This window comes from Doryrhamphus excisus, linkage group LG12 (assembly GCF_037039965.1).
Source record: "Doryrhamphus excisus strain RoL-2023G ecotype Guam linkage group LG12, RoL_Dexc_Guam_v1.1, whole genome shotgun sequence".
Lineage (NCBI taxonomy): Eukaryota > Metazoa > Chordata > Actinopteri > Syngnathiformes > Syngnathidae > Doryrhamphus > Doryrhamphus excisus.
In genome coordinates, this window is record NC_136368.1 from 11,199,119 (window position 1) to 11,225,451 (window position 26,333).

At 39.0% G+C, this 26,333-nt stretch overlaps 2 protein-coding genes across 6 annotated transcripts; one reads left to right on the plus strand and one right to left on the minus strand.

Annotated features, from left to right (window-relative positions):
• Positions 1 to 509: 509 nt before the first annotated feature.
• On the minus strand, positions 510 to 15,331 carry traf3ip1 (TNF receptor-associated factor 3 interacting protein 1). 5 transcript variants are annotated; one of them, XM_058082765.2, is made up of 17 exons: positions 15,115 to 15,331; positions 13,010 to 13,078; positions 12,268 to 12,429; positions 11,089 to 11,220; positions 10,567 to 10,989; positions 10,431 to 10,493; positions 10,269 to 10,289; positions 10,061 to 10,084; positions 9,371 to 9,446; positions 9,044 to 9,064; positions 8,582 to 8,666; positions 8,257 to 8,346; positions 7,918 to 8,047; positions 7,807 to 7,843; positions 7,615 to 7,688; positions 2,775 to 2,992; positions 510 to 2,048 (listed from the first exon to the last, which is right to left on the minus strand). In XM_058082765.2, the coding sequence occupies exons 1-17, from the start codon at positions 15,235 to 15,237 to the stop codon at positions 1,883 to 1,885; spliced, it is 1,914 nt and encodes a 637-aa protein (XP_057938748.2). In that variant the 5' UTR covers positions 15,238 to 15,331; the 3' UTR covers positions 510 to 1,882. The 5 variants fall into 5 exon arrangements, with proteins under 5 accessions (XP_057938748.2, XP_078651313.1, XP_078651312.1 ...); XM_078795187.1 differs by having other exon boundaries at positions 2,775 to 2,989; positions 8,257 to 8,349; XM_078795186.1 differs by having other exon boundaries at positions 8,257 to 8,349.
• A 753-nt stretch (positions 15,332 to 16,084) lies between these two features.
• On the plus strand, positions 16,085 to 23,364 carry LOC131136021 (TRAF3-interacting protein 1-like). The gene is made up of 12 exons (XM_058082480.2): positions 16,085 to 16,382; positions 17,135 to 17,203; positions 17,276 to 17,437; positions 18,391 to 18,507; positions 19,075 to 19,486; positions 19,680 to 19,755; positions 21,309 to 21,401; positions 21,548 to 21,677; positions 21,749 to 21,785; positions 21,936 to 22,000; positions 22,800 to 23,017; positions 23,202 to 23,364. The coding sequence occupies exons 1-12, from the start codon at positions 16,260 to 16,262 to the stop codon at positions 23,362 to 23,364; spliced, it is 1,665 nt and encodes a 554-aa protein (XP_057938463.2). The 5' UTR covers positions 16,085 to 16,259.
• The last annotated feature ends 2,969 nt before the right edge of the window (positions 23,365 to 26,333 follow it).

Genomic DNA, 26,333 nt, shown 5'->3' on the forward strand with positions numbered 1-26,333 from the left:
AACAAAAGAATGAAGTGAACCGTCATTCATTAGAAATCTGAACCATTGTAGATCTCAAAGACCAAATCAGCTTTTGATATATCAGCAAGGCTTCCATGTCTTACGGTCACTTTGTTGTACAACCCCCCAAAATAATGAAGGACAATGGAGCTGGCCTCCACTTTCTTGGTTGGTGATGTTTGACAATCCACCTCTTGACTGTGCAGTGTTCTTACCAAGAGCAGGTGTCTGTATGTCTAGCAAGGGGCCTTCAGCTCAAAATCTTTTGACTCGCAGCAGAAATTCTGTCAGAATCGTATTTGAAAGTATTTAAAGAGCCATCACAATATGTTTTGTGTGTTGCAGCTGTTTTATGACTCACTACAGAGATGAAAGTTGGTCTTTATGGTACTTGAGGGTCTCAGGAGAAACAATGTTCCACTCATAGTTTCTACGGTGGAAAACAACTTGACATTAATGTGGCTTTAACAGTCTGTTACCCCTCCCCGATTCATACATAACGAGAGAGATACTTATTGTAGTTTATTTCACTTTACTACAAAACATAGACTTATAAGACCTATAATACAATATAATACACTTTTAATAGTCCTTTCATAAAACACATGCCACAAACACGTTATACAGAATTTATATATGTGTAAGTTATAAACCCCAAATTGTTTCTACCACCAAACAACTTATTTCCGTGAGACAGCATGTCAAATGGAAATGAAAAGAGAGGTTTTGTCACCCACCGATTTAGTTATCTATAATGAATACATTGAAAATATGAGATCAGCCAAAAAACATAAATACAACAAAGGGTTTAGAGACAGAAATAACCTGATCATTTCCTTTTTTGGCCACACAGTGTAGCATGTCATGATTACAGGAGTATTTGAAAGCACTGTCTTGTCTATAGTTGCTCGTTTGGTACTTGGATGCCATAAGACATGGGTGTTTAACATGAAAACTAAAGTATCACAGAGAAGGTTGATAATTTAAATCAGTTTCCATTAAAACAATAAAGCTTGGATATGTAACCTGAGTGTATTTAATACATACGCACAAAACCTTGAAAATTGCTGTGGACAACTATTTGTAGTCCCTGAAAACGTCAGATAACAGTGGTTGAGCTCTAATTAAAGGAAAAAAGCATTCAGCAACAGACCCCTTCTAAGGAATGCCTGTGGTATTATTTTAATTTTGAGAAAGTAAAGAACATTTACATTAACATTAAATTTTAAACAACCCCTTAATCCTTAACTTTCATCTCTAACTCTAGCTCTTGATCCTAACTCTAAACCACTAACCCTCATCCCGAACTCTAACCCTTTATCCAAACCCCAAACTTGCTGCTTATCCTCACCAGGGTCGTTATCCTGAAGCTAACTTCAGGCGAGAGGCGGGGCACACACTGCACTGGTCCCCAACAATAGTGTTGGGTTGAGGTACAATTTTTAAGGCCAATTAATCCCAGACTTTATTTGCTTTTGTTTTAACGAGGCTGTAATTGTTGGAATAGCACACTTAATATGAAAAATATTACCAAAGAGTAAATAGAAGGCTGGTTGAGGGCAGATCAGTAAATTTAGTCCCATATGCAAAATACTACATACTGTTAAAAAAAAACAAACAAAAAAAAACTGTATGGACAATTCCAACAGAATAGAGTTAAACCTCCAAGCTGCTAGAGGGAGTTGTATTATTTGTTGTTGTATTACCTGTCTTGGTATGATTGGGCATGTGTTGAATGCTGGTTTCCAATAACTGTTCAGAAAACAAATCTACAAAAATAGTACTATTTTAGCCCACATGTTCATTTAAAAAAAATCTAAAAAGTTTGCTTTTAAATATTAGATTTTCTCTGCATTTATCAAGATGCTTGTAGTTTCTCACTTCATGTAGGAGGGGAGGAGATGATTCCTGCCAACTTCTTTTGGATCTTCTCTTCATTCCTCAGTATGTTGGACCTCAAAGCACAAATCTTGTCCTGGTAATCCTTGATCATTTGGTCTAGTTCATAAAGTTCTGCTTTAAGAGGTTCTAATGCCCACTCTGTCGCCCTGTATGAACATGAACACACACAGGGAAAAAAAAAGTAAATCCAAAAAAATCATCCTTGGTGAATATTATTGTACCAGCCTCTATTGGAAGGATATATTTATATTTAGATATTATATTATCAACATTTGTATTCATGTAATTCCAATTATTGATTTGAATGGTGGACAGGCCGTCCAACTGTTTGGGCTACCTTCCTGCGGGTGTTCAGTGAGTCATGCCATTCTGTGAGTCCGTGTGCGTCAAGTAAGGACAACATTATATCATTATGTTCATTTCCGTCATAGGAAGCTGTCAATGGTGCCAAACATTTAACTGAAATACCAGACAGACCAAGCAGAAAAGAAAATATGAATACCTTTAATGTTATCATAATGATGGTTCACTGATGATCTGTGTAGTAATGTATGAATTGAACATGTTGAGAAATGTGGAAAAAGCCATTATTTCAAATGATAAATTTTGGCCGGGAGAATGCGGAATTCCAGGAAAAACAAAACTTTCTGGAATTTCAAAAATACATAGCCTAGTGGGATGTGGGATGATGTGGGAATGTTTTTAAATCAATGTATAAAGCATTTTGCGTCAAATATAACTTATACGAATAACTTATAGCATTAGCATATGTGTGAATGTTCTTCAGCACACAATTATGTATTAACAAATACATATCCTATGTAACGTGCATGTACAGTACCACTCTGTGTGTTGTGTGAATGCACTCTCACCTCTGCTCCTGCAGCAAAGCCTGTGCATGCTCCTTGTTCTCCTTCCGCCAGCTTTGCAGTTCTGCTTGCATGGCATCTATATCTTCCTGGACATAGTCCATGATCTTACCCAAAGGCAGCGCGCTTTGACACACCGACTGGATGGATGCACGAAGCCGCTCTATCTCCCGTGTTACCAGGTCCTGCTCTTTCCTTCGGGTTTCTTCTGACACCAACTTCTGAATATGGTAGTCCATTAAGATAAAATGTCAGGAAAAGTGAAATTCATCTGTGGTTATTCAAATGTATAACAAGCGATCATACCAAATCAAAACCAGACTTCCTTAATAAACGAATGCCATTGGAGTTTAGAGCAAAGTGGTATTTCTAAAAATGTTGAGCAAGACTGCTCAACACAAACCTTGTTGTGTATAAAAAGATCAAAAGGTATGGTTTGATTGTGTTGGTATAAGTCGGAGGGCTGGCTCGCTTGGTGCCAAAGGCCTCAGGTACGATGATTGGTTGACAAAAATTAGGGGTACCTCGCTTAACAGGCTGCAAACCCAAGGATGTTTGTTCAGCTGGGCATCATTGCTTAAAGTGAGCATATATGTGTGTAAAATACGACAACCCTGAAGCCACACATATCCATGCAGACATAAACACTCATTTACACACACATACGCAGCCTAAGCACCTGCAGTCATAGTTCTTATTTATTTTAGTAACAAGCTGTGGCAGCAGGGTTATTTTACTACAGTATTGAATAACAACTGCCACACTTAGTCCTCCTTTCAAGTTCAACTCAAGGCTCAAGTTAATGCCCGTCTGGCTGTGCAGACACCTGCCATGAAGAGGCAGAAGACATTGTGCTTGTGACAACAAGCCAAATGACAGCTTTTCTACCAAACATGCACCTACTCAGAGCCCACTCAGGAATAGGGTGTGGTCCATGAGGTACATGATATTTGCTTTACTGAGCCACCACTTCAGTAAACTGAATAGTTCAGTAAATACACACAACATGACTACAGAAGGACCACATTGCAGAACATGACATCAAGTCTGAGTGTTCGCCATCTATTTTGTGACCCATTTGAGGTGGTTCCTGAGTGTGAGGGTTGAAAAGCCCCAGGCCTGTGGTCCCCCATCTAGGTGGGTGGCTTTCCACTGGGTGAGAACCCTGCAGCTACACAAACACTGTGGTTCATTCAGGCTTTTGGTTTGGTCTGCCTAGTGTAGACAATATCCATGTTTATGTACATTCTATTTGCTTGTCCAACACACGTACAGCTCTTTTGGATGGAGGACGAGGGTGAAAACACAGCTCTTGGTACACTGTCTGAAACTGTCAAGTCAAGAAATTAGTGAAGACATTTTTTTATATATGTTAAGCAATTTTACACATTTGCTGTTATTATGATTATATTATTATTGTGCACTGATGTGATATTTAAACGTGCAATAAAAGCCTGTTGTTGTTCCTGCCATAAATTTTGGTGCTTGCCCAATAATTACTGATACCTAGTGAACAATGCGGAATACCATCCATCCATTTTGTATGCCGCTTATCCTCACTAGGGTCATGGGTATGGTGGAGCCTATCCCAGCTCTCGTTGCGTACACCCTGGACTAGTTGCCAGCCAAATCGCAGCAATGTAGAATACTACATTCACAATGTTATATTCACAATCATCATTTCTTGTATTTCTATTTTATGCCTGAAAATGCTTAATGTAGGCAAAAAAATATGCTTCAATGTGTTTTTTTTTACTAATAATTGGCCATATTAAACTCACTTACTGTATTGGTTCATATAACGCACACAAATGATCAACAATTCCATTATTGTCTCATTTCTTTGTGTCGGAATCTAACCTAACCATCACTGTGCTCTCCATGATCATAATAATGAGGCGTTCAAGGACACTGGCTCTTAATGCTGTATGGCAATTTGCTGTATTTCATGAAATACACTCAACTTGAATTCAACTTCAATGACATGGTGTCTAGAGACTAGTATCATGCAAGGTGTCATCAACATTTTCATGATTTAAAGTGTCAGTTCATGTGGAGCTGTGACTACATTATATGCATCTTTCTGTTGATGAAATTGTCATATTTCAGACATACTGTAGCTGCTAATGGTGATTAATCATGATTAATTAATTTGGAAAAATGTGATTAATCAGATTAAACACCGTACTGATTTGCCAGCATTGAGGGCAAAGCAAAGTGTTTCTCTTATTTTCAAGTGTCCCTTGATAAGTGCTGAAAAGTCACAGAAAGATACAAGTGCATAGTATACAACGCATGCACCACCCTTGGCAGAATGACTTGAGTTTAGCTCATCTATTTTGCACAAATTAGTGTGCATTACTGAGCAAGATGATTGAAGAAACCAATTACCTGGCACACCAGAAATGTGAACGTAATGAAAACAACAAATGTAGGTTGTATCTGTCATTTTTTTACAGTTGAAGGAGCACTGGCGACTCGTCTAACATCTAGCCAAACAATGTCATTAAGCATCTACAGAACTAAGATGATTAATTTAATGTCAGGGGCATTTTCTTGTGTGTCCAGAAATACAGAAAAGGCCACGATGTTTATGAGGACACAGGGTATGGAGCAGAATATTTATTTTCTTGACAATTCTACAGCGTATTCTGGCCCTTCTCTGTGACTCTCACTCAACAGTCATCCATTTGTGTGCCACAGGGTTTATTTATACATTACAAACCTTCATCAAGCCTAATTTGAAAGGGGTAACGAAGAGGGGAGCAAGGAGTACACACAAAAAAAATCTTATGAAAACGCAGCTGCTGCAAGGGGCAAATTCTGTGTAAGTAAAAGGAGAAGTATCTTGGAAAAATATACAATGCAGGCAAGGGGTCAGGAGCAGGCCATCCCCACTAAATATACAACACATTCTTATGCCACAAACACATGATATACTTTGATCATTCAATATGTTTCTTTACTGAAACAGTTATGAAATGGAGTTGGCTGACTGGGGAATTTGAGAAACTTAATGGTAAAAATGCCAATGTTTTTGCGCTGATTCAGAAGTGAAAGTGGTCTGTGACTCACTTGTTTTAGACAAGCAAGTTACAAAAAATGAATTGTGGCAGGTGAAATTTAAAACTTGACATACCACATGGAATGAGGAAGTTCAATATTTACATTTTTGACCTAGCACGTTTTGCCATGATTACAAGGGGGAAAAATGACTCAATTAAACTGACCTCTCCACACTTTAATGTCAGGAAGGAAGTCATTTATGCAGCTGACGAGGCAAGGCTGGTAACAAGGGAGGGGTGGCGTGAACATAACTTATGTGCAGACATACGTGTACCAATATATATCTTTGCAACCCACAGGATTGTCTGAAATATCTGTTTAGACTCTGAAAACTGAAACATTTGAATTAGGACAAACCAAGGCCATTTTCACATTTAACAAAGACTATATTTGGATAAATACATTCTAGAAAAGAAGGGTGAGGGTAAAAAAAAATGCCAATACAACATGCTTGTTGTGTAAATGAAATCACATTTCTATGAAGCTTACTGACAGCTAACTTTAGGTGAGAGTTATGATGTCAGATGTTGTGGGATAACTGTCTACATGACTGACAGTGCACACACTCGTGTTCGGGTGGGCGGCGAGAAAGGAATGCAACGAAAATGCGCTTCAATGGCGAGGACCACCCAAAGCAGATGGCCTTGCTCCCCACAATACAGACAAAACTCTTGCAGCAGTTCACACTTAAAGCAACAAAGGAATATTGCTGACATATGGTCATTCATGAGTCAAGATGCAGAAATAGACACATCCTTTTTTTGTCTTTAAATACAAAAAAGGGGATCTGAAGGGGCTGCAGCAGGCTTATTAGTTAGTACTCCAAAAGGTGGAATAAATGCTCCGCTGCTAGAAGACATTTGTTAGAATTCAGTTGCCGTTAAACTGTTGAATGTGCCTGCCTGTATTTTATGATTGGTGTAGATCAGCTGTTTAAGTGAAATATACATCTTAATTGTCCATTTCATTGTCACATGTGGGAGGTGTTTGAAATTGTCATGTAAAATTGGTAATGCTAATTGCTAGCGCATGTATAAGATTTTCATTGTAAATGAACATGCACATCGTGTTGAATGTTACACCGAAATGTGTTTGTGTTTAATGTATGTTCTAAGTGCCATGCTTTATTTCTGGATGTTTAGTTTAACCATTCTTCAAAGTAAAGACTCTAAAATGGTAAATGCTAGAATTTTTATTCACTGTACAACCCTAGTGACCCTAGTGAGGATGAATGACATATAGAATAGATGGATGGATAATTGAAAAAATTGACTTGTCATTAAGGCATGATGGTGAGTCCCACAGCCAAACCAGTTGAGAAGCACTAATCTAAAACATCCGTTATAAAACTAGATACTTCCAGATTTATACACAAACCAGTGATGTCTATTGTTTTTTTATGTGGGCCTTTATGAGGTATTGAGCAAGGCCAAAGCATATTTAGCTCCAGGCATCTTGATATGTGTATCAATTGTGTGTGGTCTGTTAGAAGCCACACTAGAGTGTCAGGGTATGAGACCTTCAGCTTCACTGAAGGGGAACATTTTTGTGGCTCCAAGGCAGCATAATTACACCTCTAAACTCCATTTGTTTACATCCTTTTTTGTGATAATAACCAGCGCTCCACGGAACATTTCAAAGTGACCCACACAATTACCATCCAGGACTGATAGAACTCATTGATAGTCCTGCCTCTCCGCCTGTATGTCACACATTAAATGTGTTGAAGAGGGCCCTCTGGTGGAGGACCAAAATATTACAACATAAGTGATCATACCTCTTTCGATTTGCTGGAGGATGGTAATGACTCATAGTCTTTCTTGGTCTCCAAAATCTTTTTCACAAGTCCACCTAGAGTACAAGAGACATTAATGATTGAACTTGTAGGTTGTTTTCCTAAAACTAAAACTATACTTATGTAATTCAACAAGAAGCACATGAGAAGAATACTGTATGTCTCTGACTGTACCATGTTTTTCTTCACTATTAAGGTCTTGTGCAGATCCCTGTAATAGAACAGACACATTATGAAGTTAACTTCTAGGTCTCGTTTGAGAAATTCAGCGCTATGATCACTTACCAACTCCTTATCAGGAGCATCTGCAGGTTCAGGAGCCGCCTCTGCCACAAGAAACTGCTCATCTTCCTCCTCCTCCTCGTCAGATAGCTTCTTTCCATCTCTGATGACTGATGACTTGGCACTAGGAACCCTGGAAAAAACAATACTTTGTGTATATGTTTAAAGGCCTTGTACATCTTGATTCAACAACAACAGAACTAGATGATTGCAATGTCAAAACATTGCATGTGAATGCACTAATAATAATAAGAAGAAGAAGAAAAAGAAAGGAAAAAAAAGTTTGAGAAAAGGAGAATAGCAAAACATAATAATGAGTTAAACAAGTTGCAATTAAGTCACCTCTCAGCTGAAACCCCTTCATTGAAATCATCCCGTTTCTTAACTCGAGGAGGAGCAGGACGAGCACTGCTGGGCCGCGCCATTCGTTTACTGCTATACAATAAAAAGAGCAAACATTCCACTTGACTCATTAAATTTGACCTAGTCCTAACTTTGTGACAGCAACATTGAATGGTAGATGAATAATATTGACACAGAAAAAACAAATGCCCTTGTACTATGGCTTTCTTAATTATTTTAGTTCGTACATTTATTGTTTTTTTACTGCATGTATTACTGTGTAACTTGCACTTGAGTCAAATAATTTAGTATCATCACTACAGACCTGGAAGCCGTTTCAGATGAAAATGAGGAACCTCCATCCCCACTTTCCTTGGGAGCTGGTCCCTGCACCACCTGTGGATCTGCGTCTATGTAGGGACGGATGGTAGATTACGACATGTCTCAGCAAAATTGATAGATTATCATTTGTTTTTGGCTTTTTTTGCCAAAATCTTGCATAGCCTGTTTGTGTCACTTTGTGTCGTTATCCGTTTGCGATTGTATTACTATGCATTTTTCTATGCTTGGATACACCAGTGACTGTGATGACCTGATTCTAAGTACCATCTTTAACCATTACTACTAAATCAATTTCGGTCTCTAATGAATCTAGCCAGCAAGTAGTACTTTGGTAATAATCAATGAATATAACCACTACCATATTGATCCTAATAATTGATTGTGAAACACAGTGTTGTTTGCCTTGTTCATCAGAAAAGTCTAGTCTTAAATGAGAACCACTTACCTCCCTCACTGTCAGATTCACCTGTAGACAGACAGAAGGGTTAGTTTCCATTCAGGTACAACTATCTATCCATCCATGCATTTTCTGTGCCGCTTATCCTCACTAGGGTCGCGGGTATGCTGGAGCCTCGAGGTACAACTAGTACAGCATAATGAAGCAAAACAACAATACAACTATATGAAACATGAAAATAGATACTGTAGGTACAAGTACAGGACACAATTCAAGGGTGTTTTCACCAGCAATCACAGTTAAAAAAAGTTTCCAACCAAATGTTCAACTGAAGGTCAGATTACTAAGTGTTTCTTGAACGGATTGTGAGCTTACCTTGTCCGTCTGTTCTAGGCTTCCTCCTTTGCCCTTTGGCAGATGAAGGTCTAGGCAGTCGTGCTGGACTTTCAGACTGTCAGGTAGTCAACAGAAAAATTATTATTAAATGTAAATTTATTTTTGTGTTTAGCAAGAATTTCAGGATAGCAGAAGTGTCGTAAAAGTGTTGCGTAAAAGTCAATGGCACACGACAATGTGACAACGCTGTCCCGAACAAGGTAAAGCTGTTCAAAAGAGGATATTTGTAAAACAGTTGTAAAAGCGCAGTACATTCAGTGCATTTCCAAATGCATCTTGAAAATGTGACTTCAATGTCTGAAGAAGAGTATTATAGCTAAACAATACAACTAATCAACAAATATGACTTTTTATGGATGGTCAACACAGAACCATACAATAGCAATGCGTATGGTGTAAGGTTGTTAAGAATATTCCTTTCCCAATGTAAAACCAGTGGTGCAAATTGTTTGTGACTGGCTTGTCCTTACACTCACTACCCAGCCATCCATTATCTATTCCGCTTGTCTTCATTGGGTTGAGCTGGAGCATAACCCAGTTGACAACCAAGCATTCACATTCACATCTATGGACAGTTTCCCCAGTTACAGTGAGGCTGATGTATAAATCCGAGATCAAACGGAACATTTTGTGTTGCAAGAGTTGCAGTTGTGAACAAAAGTAATTTACCTGGTTTTCAACATTCTCTGCCGGCTGTATATGCAAAGAACACATCATTATGAGCAATAGTGCTACCGGTTAATAAGCACCAATTCGACTTAACCAACCAACTACCAGATACCCCACAGTCCACAAGTAAAGGTGCTACATTTAGACACTAAAAAGCCCAAATTATTCAGGCCTACATTTTTACAGGTTGTCATATTGGATATAATACCTCATCAGCTGGCACTTGGTCCTTCCAAGAATAAGAGGTGGCGCAATAGAAAGAAAAGGTCTTACAAATAATGTAAAATATTGATATCCAATTAGAAAATTAAAGTACCTTTAGATACACACAGGGATATTTTACATTCATATTAAACAGGATATAGCTTACAGCTGGCACTGTTTTCCTGGCATCGTCATCAAGGTTTTTTTGTTGAAGCGCTGATAACCTATCCTGGGCACACAAATTGTTAGATGAATTGCATTGTTGGTACTGTTGACAACTTATTTGTGGCTTACTGAAATACCTTGCTATTCCCAGAGTGTCTGTCTTTACTTCTGGTCTTGTCTTCTTCTTCTTTCTGTCTTTCTGTATCCTTGTCTCTTTCTCTTGGTTTTTCCTTGTTTTTTTCATGGTCTCTTTGGGAATCTCTTTCTCTTATTTTTTCTTTCTCATTGTCTCTGTCTCTACTTTTTTCTCTCTTGGAATCTTTCTCCCGTTCTTGGTCTTTTTGTCTTCCTTTGTCCTTTTCCCTGTCTGGTCCTCGCTCACGGCTCTTGTCTTTTTCAACATCATTGGTGTGGTCCTGTTCGCGGCGGTGATTCTTGCCAGAGCGCTCCTTGTTGTGGCGGTGATCTCGTTCACCATCTCTATGGTGTCTCTCCTGCTCTCTGGGCTGGCCTGGGTCCTTTTCTTCTCTGCTCCCACTGCGCTCAATTTTCTTCTTCTCCTGGATTAGTTCATCAATGTCAATGAAAAATTCATTTGTCAATAGAAATATGACAAGCAGCTAGAACTTTTTTTTTAGAACAATAAAAAGGATTTGAACCTCTCTTTCAGATGACTGCTGTTCACGTCTATCTCGATTCTCTTTGTCTTGGGACTTGGAGGTGCTGGGTTTGATCTTCAAATCCACCTTCTCTCCAGAAAGCACTCGTTTCACTGCCTCCTCACTGGACATCTGTGTATCAAGTAAAGGAAATGAAGACAGTGTTACCGATATGGCCACTGACTCCAGTTACCTCAAGCAACTGAAATCAGTACTGTTCTTCATAGAGCTATAATCCCTGAATGTTTATAAAGCTGCTGAAATGTTCATAAAATGTAAATTAAACAGATAACACCTTTGACATTGAACAAGCGGTCATATTGCATTCTTTACATACAGGTCTTTGGAATGGAAAATGTGATGTAAAGAACATCACTTGGAATTTGTGTTGTGGAGAACTTGAAAGGAAGTTTGAATGATTGTTGTATGAATATAGGTCAAACATTTGCTTACTTTTTCAAATAAATTAATGTAATTTACTCCTTTACTTCAGAACTACTACTAATAGTTTAAATACTGTGCCGCTCGCGAGTCAGTGAGCAACCAGTAGCTCTTTCTTTGGCAGGATCATGGCCAATGAGCTGCTTTGCTGGAAAGAAATGAATTATGGGAGAAGTTAAAATAGTTGTTTTTTAATTCTAAACTCATATTAGTATTTGTCTATGTATATTTCTTATCTACTGTTATTTATAGAGTTATTTCTAAAATGAGTCAGATTATTATATTGAATAATGACTTCCTGTGATTTCCAACAGGTTCACGATTGGCTTCATTCAAAAGAGCTACCAGGTCATCATGGACTTGTGCACACCACAAAATGCCATTTTATGATGTGGACATGAGTGGCTTATATCTGTACAAATCTGTTTTTCTTTCATAATTTAGTGGGTGCGGCTGAATCGCTGCATCTTATACTCTGGAAATTATGGTAGCTTTCATTAAGACTTATACTTTCTGTATAACCATACAGTAATATGCCATTTGGCGACACCTATATATCAACTTATATCAAATACCTCCAAAGAACTGTATCTGTAAATTAGAAAAACTTAACTATTTGTCTATTGGCGATCTACTATTGGGTTTGGTTAAGAGATTTCACAGTTCTCCCTTTTATAAACAAACACTATATAAACGCAGTAATATATGGGTGAGTTTGATCCCCATTAAAAAACAAACCTTGTTGAGGCAGCACTTGGCAATACACTGCAGCAGCTCATTGGTTTTCTCAGGCTCGTGACCGGCCACGATCCGTGCTGGCTTTGCTGCGAGAGGCTCTCCACTAACCAACGCAACAACATCTATTGCTTTCTGAAGGAAGACCATCTTACTCTCTTTGTCCTAACAAGACAAGACAAAAGTTGTGATTAACAGAAAAGAAGAACATGAAATTTGAAGACAGAGGGATCCTTATTAACAGATAAGCCAAGTTGAGTTGTACTGTTAATCTGAAACTCTTTCCAGGGTTGTACCAACAGCTAGTACATAAAAATAAAATCCCTTAATTTTCAAAATGAACACTATTTAACGTTAGTGGTCTACTGCTAAAAAGCTGGGTGGCTTGTTAATTCTTACAAAAACCCCTTTTCACCAAATGTTCAGGAACTTGTAGTTATTGATAACTGTTGTTCCGGAAAGCTTCCTGTGGTACATTGTGTTTTACTTTTGCCACCTCCTCACAACATTTATGTAAATCAGGCTGATGATGGTGAAGAAGCAACGTGCTTGATTGAGCTGTACTAGCTTACTACTACTTTGTGTGCATCCTATGTCAGTGCACTGGGCTAGCACACGCTCATTGTGCAAAGGGGACACATGCAAATGAGGGAAGCCAGTTGTGGCGATGGAGATTTAAGACTGAGCTAAGCTAAACACATCATCAGTAATGCCATCTCAATGCAACCAAGAACAGCAACCTTACCTTGACATTATCTGACTTTAACTCACTGTCCTTGTACAGCCCCTTCATAAAGCCTGTGGTCCTGATGATCTGAAATTAGAGTCAATAGAAATCAGGAAATACAGTATTACAGTATCAGTAAAACGTGATTACATGATTTCCAGTTTTTGGTTGTGTTAGCATGGCATATGGCTTGTCACGGTAATGGATATATCAATTTATTGAAATATAAAAAAACAGGTAGGTCATTATGAGCAATAAATTGACATATAAATTTATGTGTGTTAGGGTTGTGCACCATCTGTGAGTCTCTCTGTGCAGCAGGATGACAAGAGAGTTTACTCTGCATGTGTCTGAGCACATTGACACTATGTGAAATGAACACAGAAGTGAGTGAGCATCTTCTCAGCTTGTGCCAGTCGCAGGGCTACACGAGTGCTAGCAATTAGCAAGCAAACACAAATATGAATTAAGGCACAAATGCAATATTTTATAAGCCGAATGCCACAGTTCCAGTGTGAATATGTAGCACAGCCTTCACCACTTGCTGAGGCTTTTGATCGGCAGAGTAAATATTAAACAAAACAGCGCATGGCCCAGCTTGCAATGCACTAGAATCAGTGATGCACAGTGTTGTATTCAAGCATGGTATGACGTAAAAGAATCCCTACCATCTAAACTCATACACATTGTGTAGTCTGTCATATCCATTATTTTACACAGCTAAAATATAACTGGAGTGTATTGAAGTGTTTTTTTTTTTTCTTAACAGAGATTATCTACATTGTATAGCATTGCTGCGAGTACTTCCTGTTTCCCAGAGTGCTTTGCTGTACAGTTTTTTATAAAAAAAAGGCTGGAAGGCACATGGTTAGAGCCCACATAGTAGTTGGTTAATATTCTGTATTATACATTGGTAGTGCATTGTCACTTTTTATCCACCTATGTGAGTGTAGTTCTTTTGACACCAGGAGTAGGAGTTGTGTGTGATGTGGTGACGCTCCACAATTCGTGGCTGATACAGTATGCCACACACAGATGCATTACACTTGAGTACCATCTAGTGGGCCAAACATGACATGACACAATGATCTTTGAATGATAATCTTAATGATAATTGGGTTGTTTTTTTAAAGGTTGAAATGATTGAATATTGGTCGATGATTAATAGCAAAATTATCGACCAGCAAAATTTGTTATCATGACAGACCTTCATATCGTTTATACCACTCATATCCATATTTTCATTTGAGATGTGTTAAGAAGCAGAGTCATAATGCCATCTACTGTACAGAGTTTTAACAAGCTCCAAAGACAACAAGGGTGAATAGGTAGCGCCTAATCTGTTGGTGGTACTAATTCATTTGTGGCGGGCTGCCACAAATAGATGCATGTATGGGAAAAACACTGAGATCAGTATAAAGACCAGGATCTTCATGGCAGTTGAACTCGTGGTCAAGCACTTACTATATGCAAGCCTTCCATCTTCACTGATAATGCAGCAGGTTGGAGAATGGTGTGAGCTTGTGTGCAAGGCCCATGAATACATCTAGTAGTTATTCTGAAAGGAATGCCATCAATGATTCTATGGGTAAATTGTGTCTGTGTGTGATTATTTTGGTCAGGAATTGTTGAGGGACACAAGAGAGGAGCAAAATATGGGGAAAACCTAAATGATGATGTAGTACACCACCGCAAAGTACACTACCAGGTAAAAACAAGGTGGTATCTTTTACATTTGGTTTTCATGGGAGCACACTGTAACTGTTGGTAATCTAGTTCAAAAGATGTTCTGTTGGGTTTGTCGAGCCCTTCAGCGCATCTAGCAACGCTGTAGTTGTTTACTTAGTGCCAATGGCAACGGACTACATAGCCAATGACCAAATGACTCCTGAATAGTTTATCACTTTGTATGGAAGGGTCCTGATACAAAATCTGTATCTTTCAGCGTCTACACTTCTAAGCAGACCTGCTACTCACAAATACATACGCTAAGCTCATGCTAACATTAACATGAATCGACTCTCTCACTTACGTGTCTTAAAAAAAACATTTTAACCATTTTTAAAAAGTGTATCACCTCGCACACGCCATATAGCTCTTAGTAACATGAACATCAGTCTCACCTCATTGAAGATGTCGTGCAGGTATCGAAAAGGTGGTTTGTTGAGAAGTTTTTCCGTCAATGGTGGCTTCTTTATCACCTTTCCAAGGGTGTCTTGAGTCTTTTTAACCACTGCTGCATTCATTGCGGTAGTTTTTAAGAAAAAAACCCGTAATCAACCCGTGTCAATTCTCAGTGCGAGATAAGCTAAATTCGCGCTTGCGCACTCGGCAGTTTGGAGACCGAGGCTTGAGAGGAGAGTCCTGCTTCTTCTTCGATGGATTTTCCCGGTAGTTGTTATCCACAATTCCACTGTCCTGCCATCTGCCGGAGAAAAGGAGCACACTAAACCAGTCCACCATTCGTATTCGTTTGAGCGACACCCATTTACTTGTTTTCTTTATTTATGATTTATTTATTTTCACTTTATTTATTTTTTACGTGTAAAAACCCAATATTCTCTGATTTGAGTTGTAAATGTAGGACATTGCTCCTGGTGTTTAAGCCTTGACCATGCCATACCTCTGGTACTATACCTTGACAGGCTGACTGGGGCAGCACCGCAACCAGGGGTGCCAGCAGGAATTAAACAATCACGTTTGGGCCCCCTCTTTTCATTTTATATTTAATAATTACCTATTTTTGATCATTGTTAAAGTGCCCCTGGCCGCAACAATTATATCATGAATGGTTTTAAAATGCAAATTCGAAATTTTTATTTCATATTGTTTTTTTCAGCATTTTATAAACATTCTATCTTTCTCGGTTGCAATAAATATGGCATAAAGGTTCTGTATTGATCATATTATCAATTGACAGAATCCCCACTGTATGGCTATATACGAGTATGCCCGCTAACGTTTTCCACCAGGAATTATAGCTTATGAAAGGAACACTGTCTCCCTCTAGTGGTGAAAATGTTGTGCTCCTTGAATTGAATACGGTTCATGGTGATGTATTCATTTCAGTGACGATTACTGCATAATGTCCACCATGTCGGTGAAGTGTGACATCATTTGTCACCTGTGACGTAATAAAGTCCAAGTGTAGCTCCCCAGTGTTCTTGGTGGCTTGTGCTTTGTAGTCTTTTAAAATATAGTTTAAAAAGTGGATTTTGCTCATCCTTCACGACGTCGAAGCAACCCAGTGTGGACAGAAACTGCCGCCATGAACGGTGTAATTGCAAAAAGGACGCAAAGCTCGCTCGGAAAGGTGATAAAGAAGCCACTTCTAAGCGAGAAACTTCTTAGCAAGCCTCCATTTCGATACCTGCATGACATATTTTCTGAGGTGAGAAATTAAATAACTGCTCAGTGAGAGAGAGAAAAAAAGGTATTACTATAGGTCGCTTCGAAAGACAGGAGATGGAACCAAAATGTTGTTTTGTTATTTCTTATTGTTTCTAATTAAGACATTTAATTTGAAATATTGACGACTTCCCGTCTTAATAATGGCGGCATTCAGTGCTTTTACCTTGGATACAGGTACAAAACAGCAACAATATATAATTTAACAATACATTTTTAGTTAAAAACATATATGACAAGTTGAACAACATTCAACAATTTAGTGAATATTATTAATAGGATATTGCTTAATTAGTTAATTAATTTGTATTGTTTACTTGTATTATTTTATGCTGTGAATTTCATAGCGTGTCTATAGTAATGATTAATTCAAATTTAGGCTTATTATTTATGTAACCATTTGAATTTGAATTTCACTATTTAGAATTTCATTTTACACCCGCCCCCCTTCTTTCCTTATACCTGGGTCACTGCAGAAGCCAGCTCAAGCAGATGCTCTTGTTATACAGTCTCTATTCTTATAAAACATACATCTCAATTCGGGATGTGAACCAACATTCACACAACAAAATGCAGTATAAGTACATGAATTATTGGAAGTGTTGTTCTTCAAAGTATTGAAGCATTTCTGAAACAAATCAACCATTTTGTGATGACGATAGTCCAACATTTAACACCCGAAGAGACTGATTTTAACTGGAATTAATGTGAGTTTTTTTCTCTCACCACCCTCAGATAATCAGGACCACCGGCTTTATGAAAGGCTTGTACAAAGACAATGAATTGAGGTCTGAGTGTATAAAGGTAATGTCCCAATGTGTTTGCTCGGTAGCACAAACGTTCACACCAACATAGTGTTTACAATTCTTTTTATAGGACAGAGAAATGAAGATGGCATTTCTTCAGAAAGCAATAGACGTTGTTGCGCTGGTGACCGGGGAGCCCCTTGCAGTAAAACCAGCACACATTGTTGCTGGTCATGAACCTGACAAGACCAATGAGCTGCTGCAGGTTATTGCCAAGTGCTGTCTAAACAAGGTTTGTCTAAGGCAGGGGTCTCAAACTCAATTTACCTGGGGGCCACTGGACCTAGGGTCTGGGTGAGACTGGGCCACATCAGGTTTTCCCAAAAAAAAAAAAAGCATTTATTAAAAACAGAAAAATATACAAACTTTTTCAGTGCTTTGGTTCTGATTTTCTACAATAAAAGCTCTGATAAAACATTCCACTGTTCTCAAATATCTTAATTTTAATTTTAATTTTCTGCACAAAATAAGATGAAAAATAAATAAACAAATCAAGAATAAGGAAAATCAATCAATCAGTAATAAATAAATATATAATAATAATAATAAAACGGCAAATAATAAAAACTTAAGAAACCACATATAGTTGGTGGGTAGACAAATTATTTTCTTCAGATTAAAATTAACAAAGCATTATTAGAGCCCTGTAGACATGACAAAACACGACTATAGTCACATTTATACTCTTTTTATTTACAACATATTGCGCAACTGCAGGGTCTTGAGACACATGCTAACTCGCAAACTAGAGAGCTAGCGACCTAAACGGTAACCTTCAAGTTATTTCCTTTAAACTTAAATAGCCAAAAACTTACCACTTCCACACAGATAGGGAGGATAACTATTAACAGTTATTTAACCTTTAACATGAACATTAATCAAACGTAATAATTTTTTCTGGGTACATGATACCATACAGCATCCATATCAAACTTGCCGCACTAACATTAAACTTTCATATCAAGGCGGGGGCCTCAAACTAGTGTCCTGCAGGCCACATTTGGCCCGCGGGCCGCGTGTTTGAGACTGGTCTAAGGAGTGGAAGTAATGTAAATGTAAACTGCCATGCCTTCATAGTTACTGGAATGGCTACATATTTTGAAACCTTCATGTAAAATGCATATCATAAAACTGAATGAAAAATGTTGCTATTGCTGTCAAAATAATTATTAACTTGATTCGCAGATGTCCAGTAAGGATGCGGTGAAGAGAGTTCTTGCAGGAGAAAAGTTGGACATGATAGCCAAAGACAGCACATTGAAGGAGAATCTGGAGAGATGTGAACTTCACGTGGAAAGAGAGGTCTGACTGATGTGCAATGATTCTGTCTTTCAATTTTAATACAACTTAATACTGTGATACCAGATGATGGAGTCCAAATGATGTAATTGGCTGACAGATGTCCTGCTCTATTGTACCTTAACAACTCTTGTTTTTGCACCAAATAAGAGTGAAAACACTCTTTTCTGGGCTTGCCTCCACACCATTGAACCTGAATTGGTGAGGCCCGCTCAGATGAGAGGCAAAACGTCTTGCAAGACAACCTGAACAGTCCAGTTGCGATCAATTCCATGCCCTGAGAATACAATGACCTGAATGAATGGGAATATTCACAGGCTGACCTCAGAGTGTTTGCCCATTTAAGTGATTGTGGTTTGATTTTTCCTGGAATTGGTTTACAATATATATATTAACGATATCACCAGAGTCTCGTTGCCCTCCATGGAGCCGTGAATTTCTATAATTAACTAAATTACTGTATCTGTAATTTGTCTCAATGATTGAAAACACAGGCCCACCTGAGTATGAAGCCATACTTGAAAATCTTTGGTTTGCTTTTCATTGATATTTTGGTATGAACAATTTCAGGACAAGAAGAAAAGTGAGCAAAGTGAGTGCAAAGAAGAGAAGGACCCAGAACAGCACAAAGAGCAGGAAAGACAATGTAGAGATGGGGACAGAGACCACCGTCATGACAAGGAGCGTTCTGCCAAAAACCACCGCCGTGAACAGGACCAGCCTAAAAACTGTGACCCAGACAAGGCCTGTGACCGGCAGGGAGACACAGACAAAGACAACGGACAAGGAAAAGCAAAGGGCAGGGAAAAGGAGCAGGCAAAAGATCAAGAAAAAGAAAACATCAAGGCAAAAGACAATGAAAGAGAAAAGGTTCCAAACGCAACCAGTGAAAGGCCAAAGTCTTCCTCACTAGCAACTAGTCCAACAAGAATATCTCAGTCAGCATCTGCCAATGACCAAAACAGGAAGAACACTTTAGGGGGTATATTTTACATTCCCTTCATAAAATCTATGCAACAATCCCATTTATGTTTTTATCATTTCTTCTGTATTGGTAGAAGGAATGACTCATTAGCATTGCTGGCAATGGAAGTAGTTAAATGTTCTTGTGGGGAGGCAAGTGTATTTAATGAAGTGTCAACTGAGGCTTACTCTGACTCATTCTTCTTTCACAGATGCTACACAGAAACCTCTCCCCAAGGAAGGTGGGGATACTCTAGGCTCCTCATTTCCATCTGAAATATCCTCCAGGTCTGTCGCGAGAGCACTTGATTCTTTGTTAATTTGTAAATGTTTTGTTGAATTGTCTTAACAGTAAAAGGATGAGCAAAGGGGGATTCGGAAAAGTAACCATGTAACCCGCCTGGTCTCGCCAGCCACGTGTTTGTACTGGATTTGAAACACGGGCTGAAAGGACCAGGCAGGTTACATTGGTGCCGTGGCCCGGATGAGAGAACTGAGACAGAATTTTCATCAAAGAGTGAATCAAGGTTTGACTGTACCATGGGACATTGGTTGGCGTATGCCTTGGTTAGCATGTGCCTTGGTTAGCGTGTACAATATGGTATGTGTCTTTAAAAGGGACCTATTATGCTTTTCCCACTTTTCTGATGTATTAATGTTTTTAGAACAGACAGACAGACAGACAGAATACTTTATTAATACCTTTGGGATTCCCTCAGGGAATGTTGTATTCTCGTGTTAAATGAGGCCAAAATTTCAGATAATGAGGTTACACCTGAAAAAAGTTTGGGATGGCTCTGAACGCTCGTTTTTTTTTCTAACACTGTCTCTCTGTGACATCACAGAGTGACGAACTTCCTTATATGGGCATGTGCTGGAGTACAGATACGCTCTTGGCCCTCCCCCAAGCTCTGCTACGCTGGTTACGGTGTTGGCAATGTCTCCCGGGAAGTATTTCATCAATGCCTATAACGTTGCATATGGCAGCTATACAGACGTCCTCCTGAGCACTTTGGAGAGTGACCGACCACAGCGGAGTGGGTGTGCCTGGAGGCAGGGCGTGGGTGGAACAAATTAAAATAGATCATTTTTGCAGGAAGCCCAAAATGGAATGCAGCTGGAATAGGTGCAGATTCTGAAAGCGCTATAAAGCTTTCTGTTTCCGTTATTGTGTGTAGCTGCTCTATAGAACTCCACAACTCAATACAAATGGCCGAAAAATGAGCAGAATAGGTCCCTTTTAATTTACTGCATGAATCCTGTATTTGCAACTTCATAAACAAAGCTCCTTCACCTGTCGAAGATGTCATCAGTGCTTGACTGTAGTTTTTTTGATTAGCGACACAATTACGCTACAAGCCTTTGCTTTTCTTATTGATCATTGCTGAAATATAACCCACAACTGAGACAATTTGATTAAGAAGTGATTAATTTTATTGAATTCTAGAAATAACTCATAGCAAAACATGTAGCTCTATGCTCCTCTATGCTCCTTGTCCAAAGACAACTGGGATAGGCTCCAGCATACCCGCAACCTGAGTGGGGATAAGTAGTAGAAAATGGACGGATGGCTTGATAGATTTGCATTATTTCTTATATGGAACATTCATTGCATGAGTATGAGCTTGAGTCGTTATCATGATGTTTGCATGACTTTGAAATGGGTGATTGCAAAGCAGTGTTGTTGCTGTTCCAGAGTCAGTAATGTGTTTGTTTTTTGTACCGAGAATTGGCTATCACAATAACAGACATCAGGCTAAGTGAGCCACAGCTTTACAACTCAAATTGTGGCTAGTTTGCCATGTTATTTCACCTCAATTGATGCTCCTTTTGTTGGATAGTGACAAGCAAACCTCACGGCCCAGCAGTGCCCGTCCTGCTCCCCCTCGAGTGAAGAAACAGGAGAGTTTCGCTGATGGTGTGCCATCTGACAGGTGACCTTACTATAACTTATTTGTGTAAGAATTGTCGGTGCTGAAGAGACAAAATATGGGAAATATCTGCTAACGTGAGCTTTTTCACAACCAAAAAGATGGCGCTGCCTTTTACGTTTACAAATGACATATTTCTTGTTTTGTAGGCTTTCTAATGCCAAGTCATCAGTCATCAGAGATGGAAAGAAGTTCTCTGATGATGATGAGAATGAAGATGAGCAGTTTCTTGTGGCAGAGGCGGCCCCCGAGCTTGCAGATGCCCCTGAGAAGGCGTTGGTAAGTAAAGAAAGCAATGTATAGATATGTACATGACAACGAGACATATTTAATATGTGTGTCTTATGCAGGAATCGGCACATGACCTTAATGGGGAAGAGAAACACGGTACAGTCATATTTTCTTTTTCCTTCTAGTTTATATACATTCCAAAGGCCAAAGAATGACGTATTGTTCTCATGTACTTTTAACTGTTAACAATTTCTATTTCAGGAAAACAAGGTGTCACTTTTCTAATGAATGTTGCTCTTACTGTAGGTGGACTAGTCAAAAAGATTCTAGAGACAAAAAAAGACTACGAGTCCTCCATTAAATCTAAAGAGGTATGCACACCTCCATTTGTGTTTTAATACATTTAAAGGTGCCAGTATCTTTCCATAAGTCATATGTAACTGTTGCACAACTCTTGATTGTTCTATGTGTGTGTGTGTGTGTGTGTGAGAGAGAGAGAGAGAGAAGGCCTTCTGTGAGAATCTGAAGGTGTAATAAAAAATATTTAACATGCTCACTAAAGTCTGGGGGTCCTCAGACTCCAGTTTGAGAATCCCTGCTATAGCTGACTGACTGTTTTATTTTAAGATGTGTAGTGAAGCCCTTAAAATTATTTTTTTTTCAAAGCTGTCATCCATGAAGTGGTGAGCATATATTCTTCATCTAGCTAGGTACAGGTCAGAGGTGCAATGGTGTCCTTGAGGACACGCAGGATATCATAAAGGGGGCTTTCAGGTGTGACAGGCAGTGGTAGGACGATCAGTGAGTCCTATCAGACATCACTAAGATGGTTATGAAATGTACTGTGCAGCACTGGTTATTATCACAAAAAAGATGTAAGCAAATGGAGTGTAGAGGTGGAATTATGCCTGCATGTCACCACAAACATGTTCCTCTACAGTGCAGTTGAAAGTCTAATACAAGCTAGAAAACACATCAATCTATCTGGAGCTAAATATGTTCTGGCCTTAATCAATGTCTTTATATTACCCAAATAACATTAAAAATGGGCAAACAGTGTCTAGCAACGAATGTGGATTTTGTTGATTTCTCATGTTCATGTTAATGAAACAGAAAAAAATAAATAGCAAGCTTGACTTCAGCCATTGCATTATCCTCTTGCATAATCAGAAAATGGTGTCAGAAGAAGCCTGGAAGAAGGAGCAGGATCTGGTTATGCGGGAGATAGAGCGTCTCCGTGCATCCATCCAGTCGGTGTGTCAGAGCGCGCTGCCTTTGGGCAAGCTCATGGACTATGTCCAGGAGGATATAGATGCCATGCAAGCAGAACTGCAAAGCTGGCGGAAGGAGAACAAGGAGCATGCACAGGCTTTGCTGCAGGAGCAGAGGTGAGAGTGCATTCACACAGCACACAACATAGAACCTACGTAAGTCAAGAACCTAGAGTAGATGCTGTGTCTCCTCATGACTTTGCAGGGTCAGAATGTTGGGTCATTCAAGTCTCTGAGTTAGAGGTTCAACTATAATCACAGTATTCATCGATTAATTTTACGTGCATTCATTTTTGTGCAGAGCAACAGACCAGGCGGTGGAACCTCTTAAAACAGAACTTGGTGAGCTCGACCAAATGATCAAAGATTACCAGGACAAAATTTGTACCATGAGGTCCAACATACTGATGAATGAGGAGAAGATCCAGAAGAAGTTGGCCGCAATTATCGCCTCTAAAACTTGAAGTACATACAGTTGCCCGCGCTACATCGTGGTTCAAATCCCGCTCCCTCACTCTTACTGCAGTTTTTTAAAAAATGACTTAATAAATGATCACTGTTGACTATGGCCCATTATTAGTCATTACTTGACATACTATTGAAATACAAGTTACATGTAGTTTTGCGGGCTGCAAGGAGATCCGAGTTCAATTTCACCCTTGGCCATCTCTGTGTGGGGCTTGCATGTTCTCCCGTGCATGCGTGGGTTTTCTCTTGGGACTGCGGTTTCCTCCCACATTCCAAAAACATGCTAGGTTAATTGGTGACTCCAAATTGTCCATAGGTATGAATGTGAGTGTGAATGGTTGTTTGTCTATACGTATGTGCCCTGTGATTGGCTGGCGACCAGTCCAGTGTGTACCCCGCCTCTCAGCTAGGATAGGCTCCAGCACCCTCGCGGCCCTCGCAAGGATAAGCGGTAGAAAATGAATGAATGTAGTTTTGCACGTAGTTCTGCTTGCAGTTGCATGAAGATCAGCTTGGCTCAGAGACATATTGCAGCCAAGGGTTTTGTAGGACTTCAGGAGGTTTCCCACCAGATGCTTATAATTATGCAGAAGCCAATTTCTGCTACTTCATGAAATTTCTCTACATAGATGCATTTTGTCCATTTCCAAGAGAAAAAAAATAGACTGGATGATTGGAAGTATTGGAGAGGCTTTTGGATAGAACTGGTTCCTTGTAGACACACTGTATGTTCTGATTAACCAACATATTTCCCTTATTTTGCATAAATGTCCTATTGTGACCCAACACTGTATCACTGAACCTATAGCTGATCTGCACTTTTGTCTGAAAGTTTGCTTCAATTTTCATCCAAGGTACAACTGTACATCTTTATAATAGAACTGGTCTGATAACATTTGAAATTTTGATTTTAAAAGGACAATATGCAGGCTGAAGTATTATTAAAATAAACTTTAAATGCAGTTAACTTAAAGTTGTACAGTATGTATTTCTACTTACTGTATTTGTTTTATGTCCATCCGGGGTCCACTGTGACACATTTCCATTGTGCAATTATGTAATTAAACATTTAACAGTGGAACAGTGTAACCACTAGGTGGCTGCATAACACAACTCTTGTATAAATCCTGTTTATGATTTTGTGACTTGTGATATAACAGATTACTTAAAGGTGCAAGTAAGACCGCACAAATTGAATTGTGTGTTCACAGTGCTCGCGTGAGTAATTAAAACAAAATCAAACCAAATACAACTTGGTAAATATAATACAAATAAGTAAAGGGCATCACCTCATACAGATGAATTTGATTAAAAAAGGATGAGTTTTATACATGACCTAGACTCTGCTGTCGTCAACATTCTTGTGGTAAATAAAGAGAATAGTAGCTTTTCTCAAACTCCTCATCAATAATAAGATATCATATTTTGCTTGGGTAAAATCAGGAAAAAGTCAAAACCAGACATGCATTTTATATGGGTCAGAAACTTTCATTCATCTAGCTCTTAATTATTCAAACTTTGCAGCATATTTTGTATTTGAAGCTGCCTTTTTTTCCCCCACAACCTTTTTAGTGTGCCAGCTGGATTTTCCATATTTCTCCTACTTTTCTGGCTCTAGGTTTAATAAAAAATGTCTTGTTTTTCTCTCACAGTTGTCTATCTGGCACATTGCTGCTGTTTCATGGCTCACTGACTGAGGCACTGTATCTGTATAAGGGTTTTTTTTTAGCATTCCATTGTCTTTGTTTGCTATTGCATTTATGCAGAAACAAGACATGAAACCTGTCCAAATCAACAGTCTGGAATTAAGTAAGTAAACTTTAAAGGTATGTACCTCGTTCATCAGACTGACTCATAGCTTTCACTTTTGCTGCCTACAGAAACTATGGTATGTTCAAGGACCGCCTTGACACAGAGCGGAATCTCATCACTTGATGAAAAAACATGTAAACATGTAAAGGTTTTCCTATGCGACATGTTTTCAAATCATTTTTTGAGTTTTCAGAGATGACCAAAAATCTGTAAATGTTAAATGTGGAGGTCTTTGTGGTGTTCAATCACTGAAGGTGGTCTGTGGTTTTGACTAAATTCCAATGTCGCGACATCTGCTTTACTTCTGAACTACTTCTTCTTTCTCTTTGGGCTTTTCCCTTCAGGGGTCGCCACAACAAATCAATCTCCTCCATCCAACCCTGTCTTCTGTATCTGTGTCTCTCATACCAACTACCTCATGTCCTCCTTCAAACTCTTTGGTCTTCCTCTACGCCTCCTACCTGGCAGCTCTAAACGCAGCATCCTTCTACCAATATATTCACTATCTCTCCTCTGGACATGTCCCAACCATCTCAGTCTGGCCTCTCTGACTTTATCTCCAAGGCCTCCAACATGTAATGTCCTTCTGATGTACTCGGTCCTGATCCTATCCATCCTGGTCACTCCCAATGAGAACCTCAGTAACTTCATCTCTGCTACCTCCAGTTATGCTTCTTTCTTTTCCTCAGTGGCACTGTCTTTAGACCAAACAACATGGCTGGTCTCACCACAGTTTTGTATACCTTTCCTTTCATTTCAGCTGAAACTTGTCTATCACACATCACGCCTGACACTTTTCTCCACCCGTTCCATCCATCTATGACTGTACACGCTTCTTCACATCCTTTTCACAATCTCCATCACTTCAGAAATACTACTAATTGTGTAAAAATTTTACCCAAGCATCCCCGACTACATCTCTCTGGCGAAAAGTCTCCAAAAAATCAAAAATAACCTTGGCCAAAGGACTGCAGGCATGCACAGCCTGAAGGACAGTGCGTCAGTTTACAAATCAATATGCAAATTCACTCACCACCCAATTTTAACAACATAAAGATGGATTGAATTTGTGTTTTTCTAGAATAAGATCACGATGTTGCAAGGAGTGAATTAAACAGTGAGCATATTTGCTTCCTTGGCAGAATTAGACGAG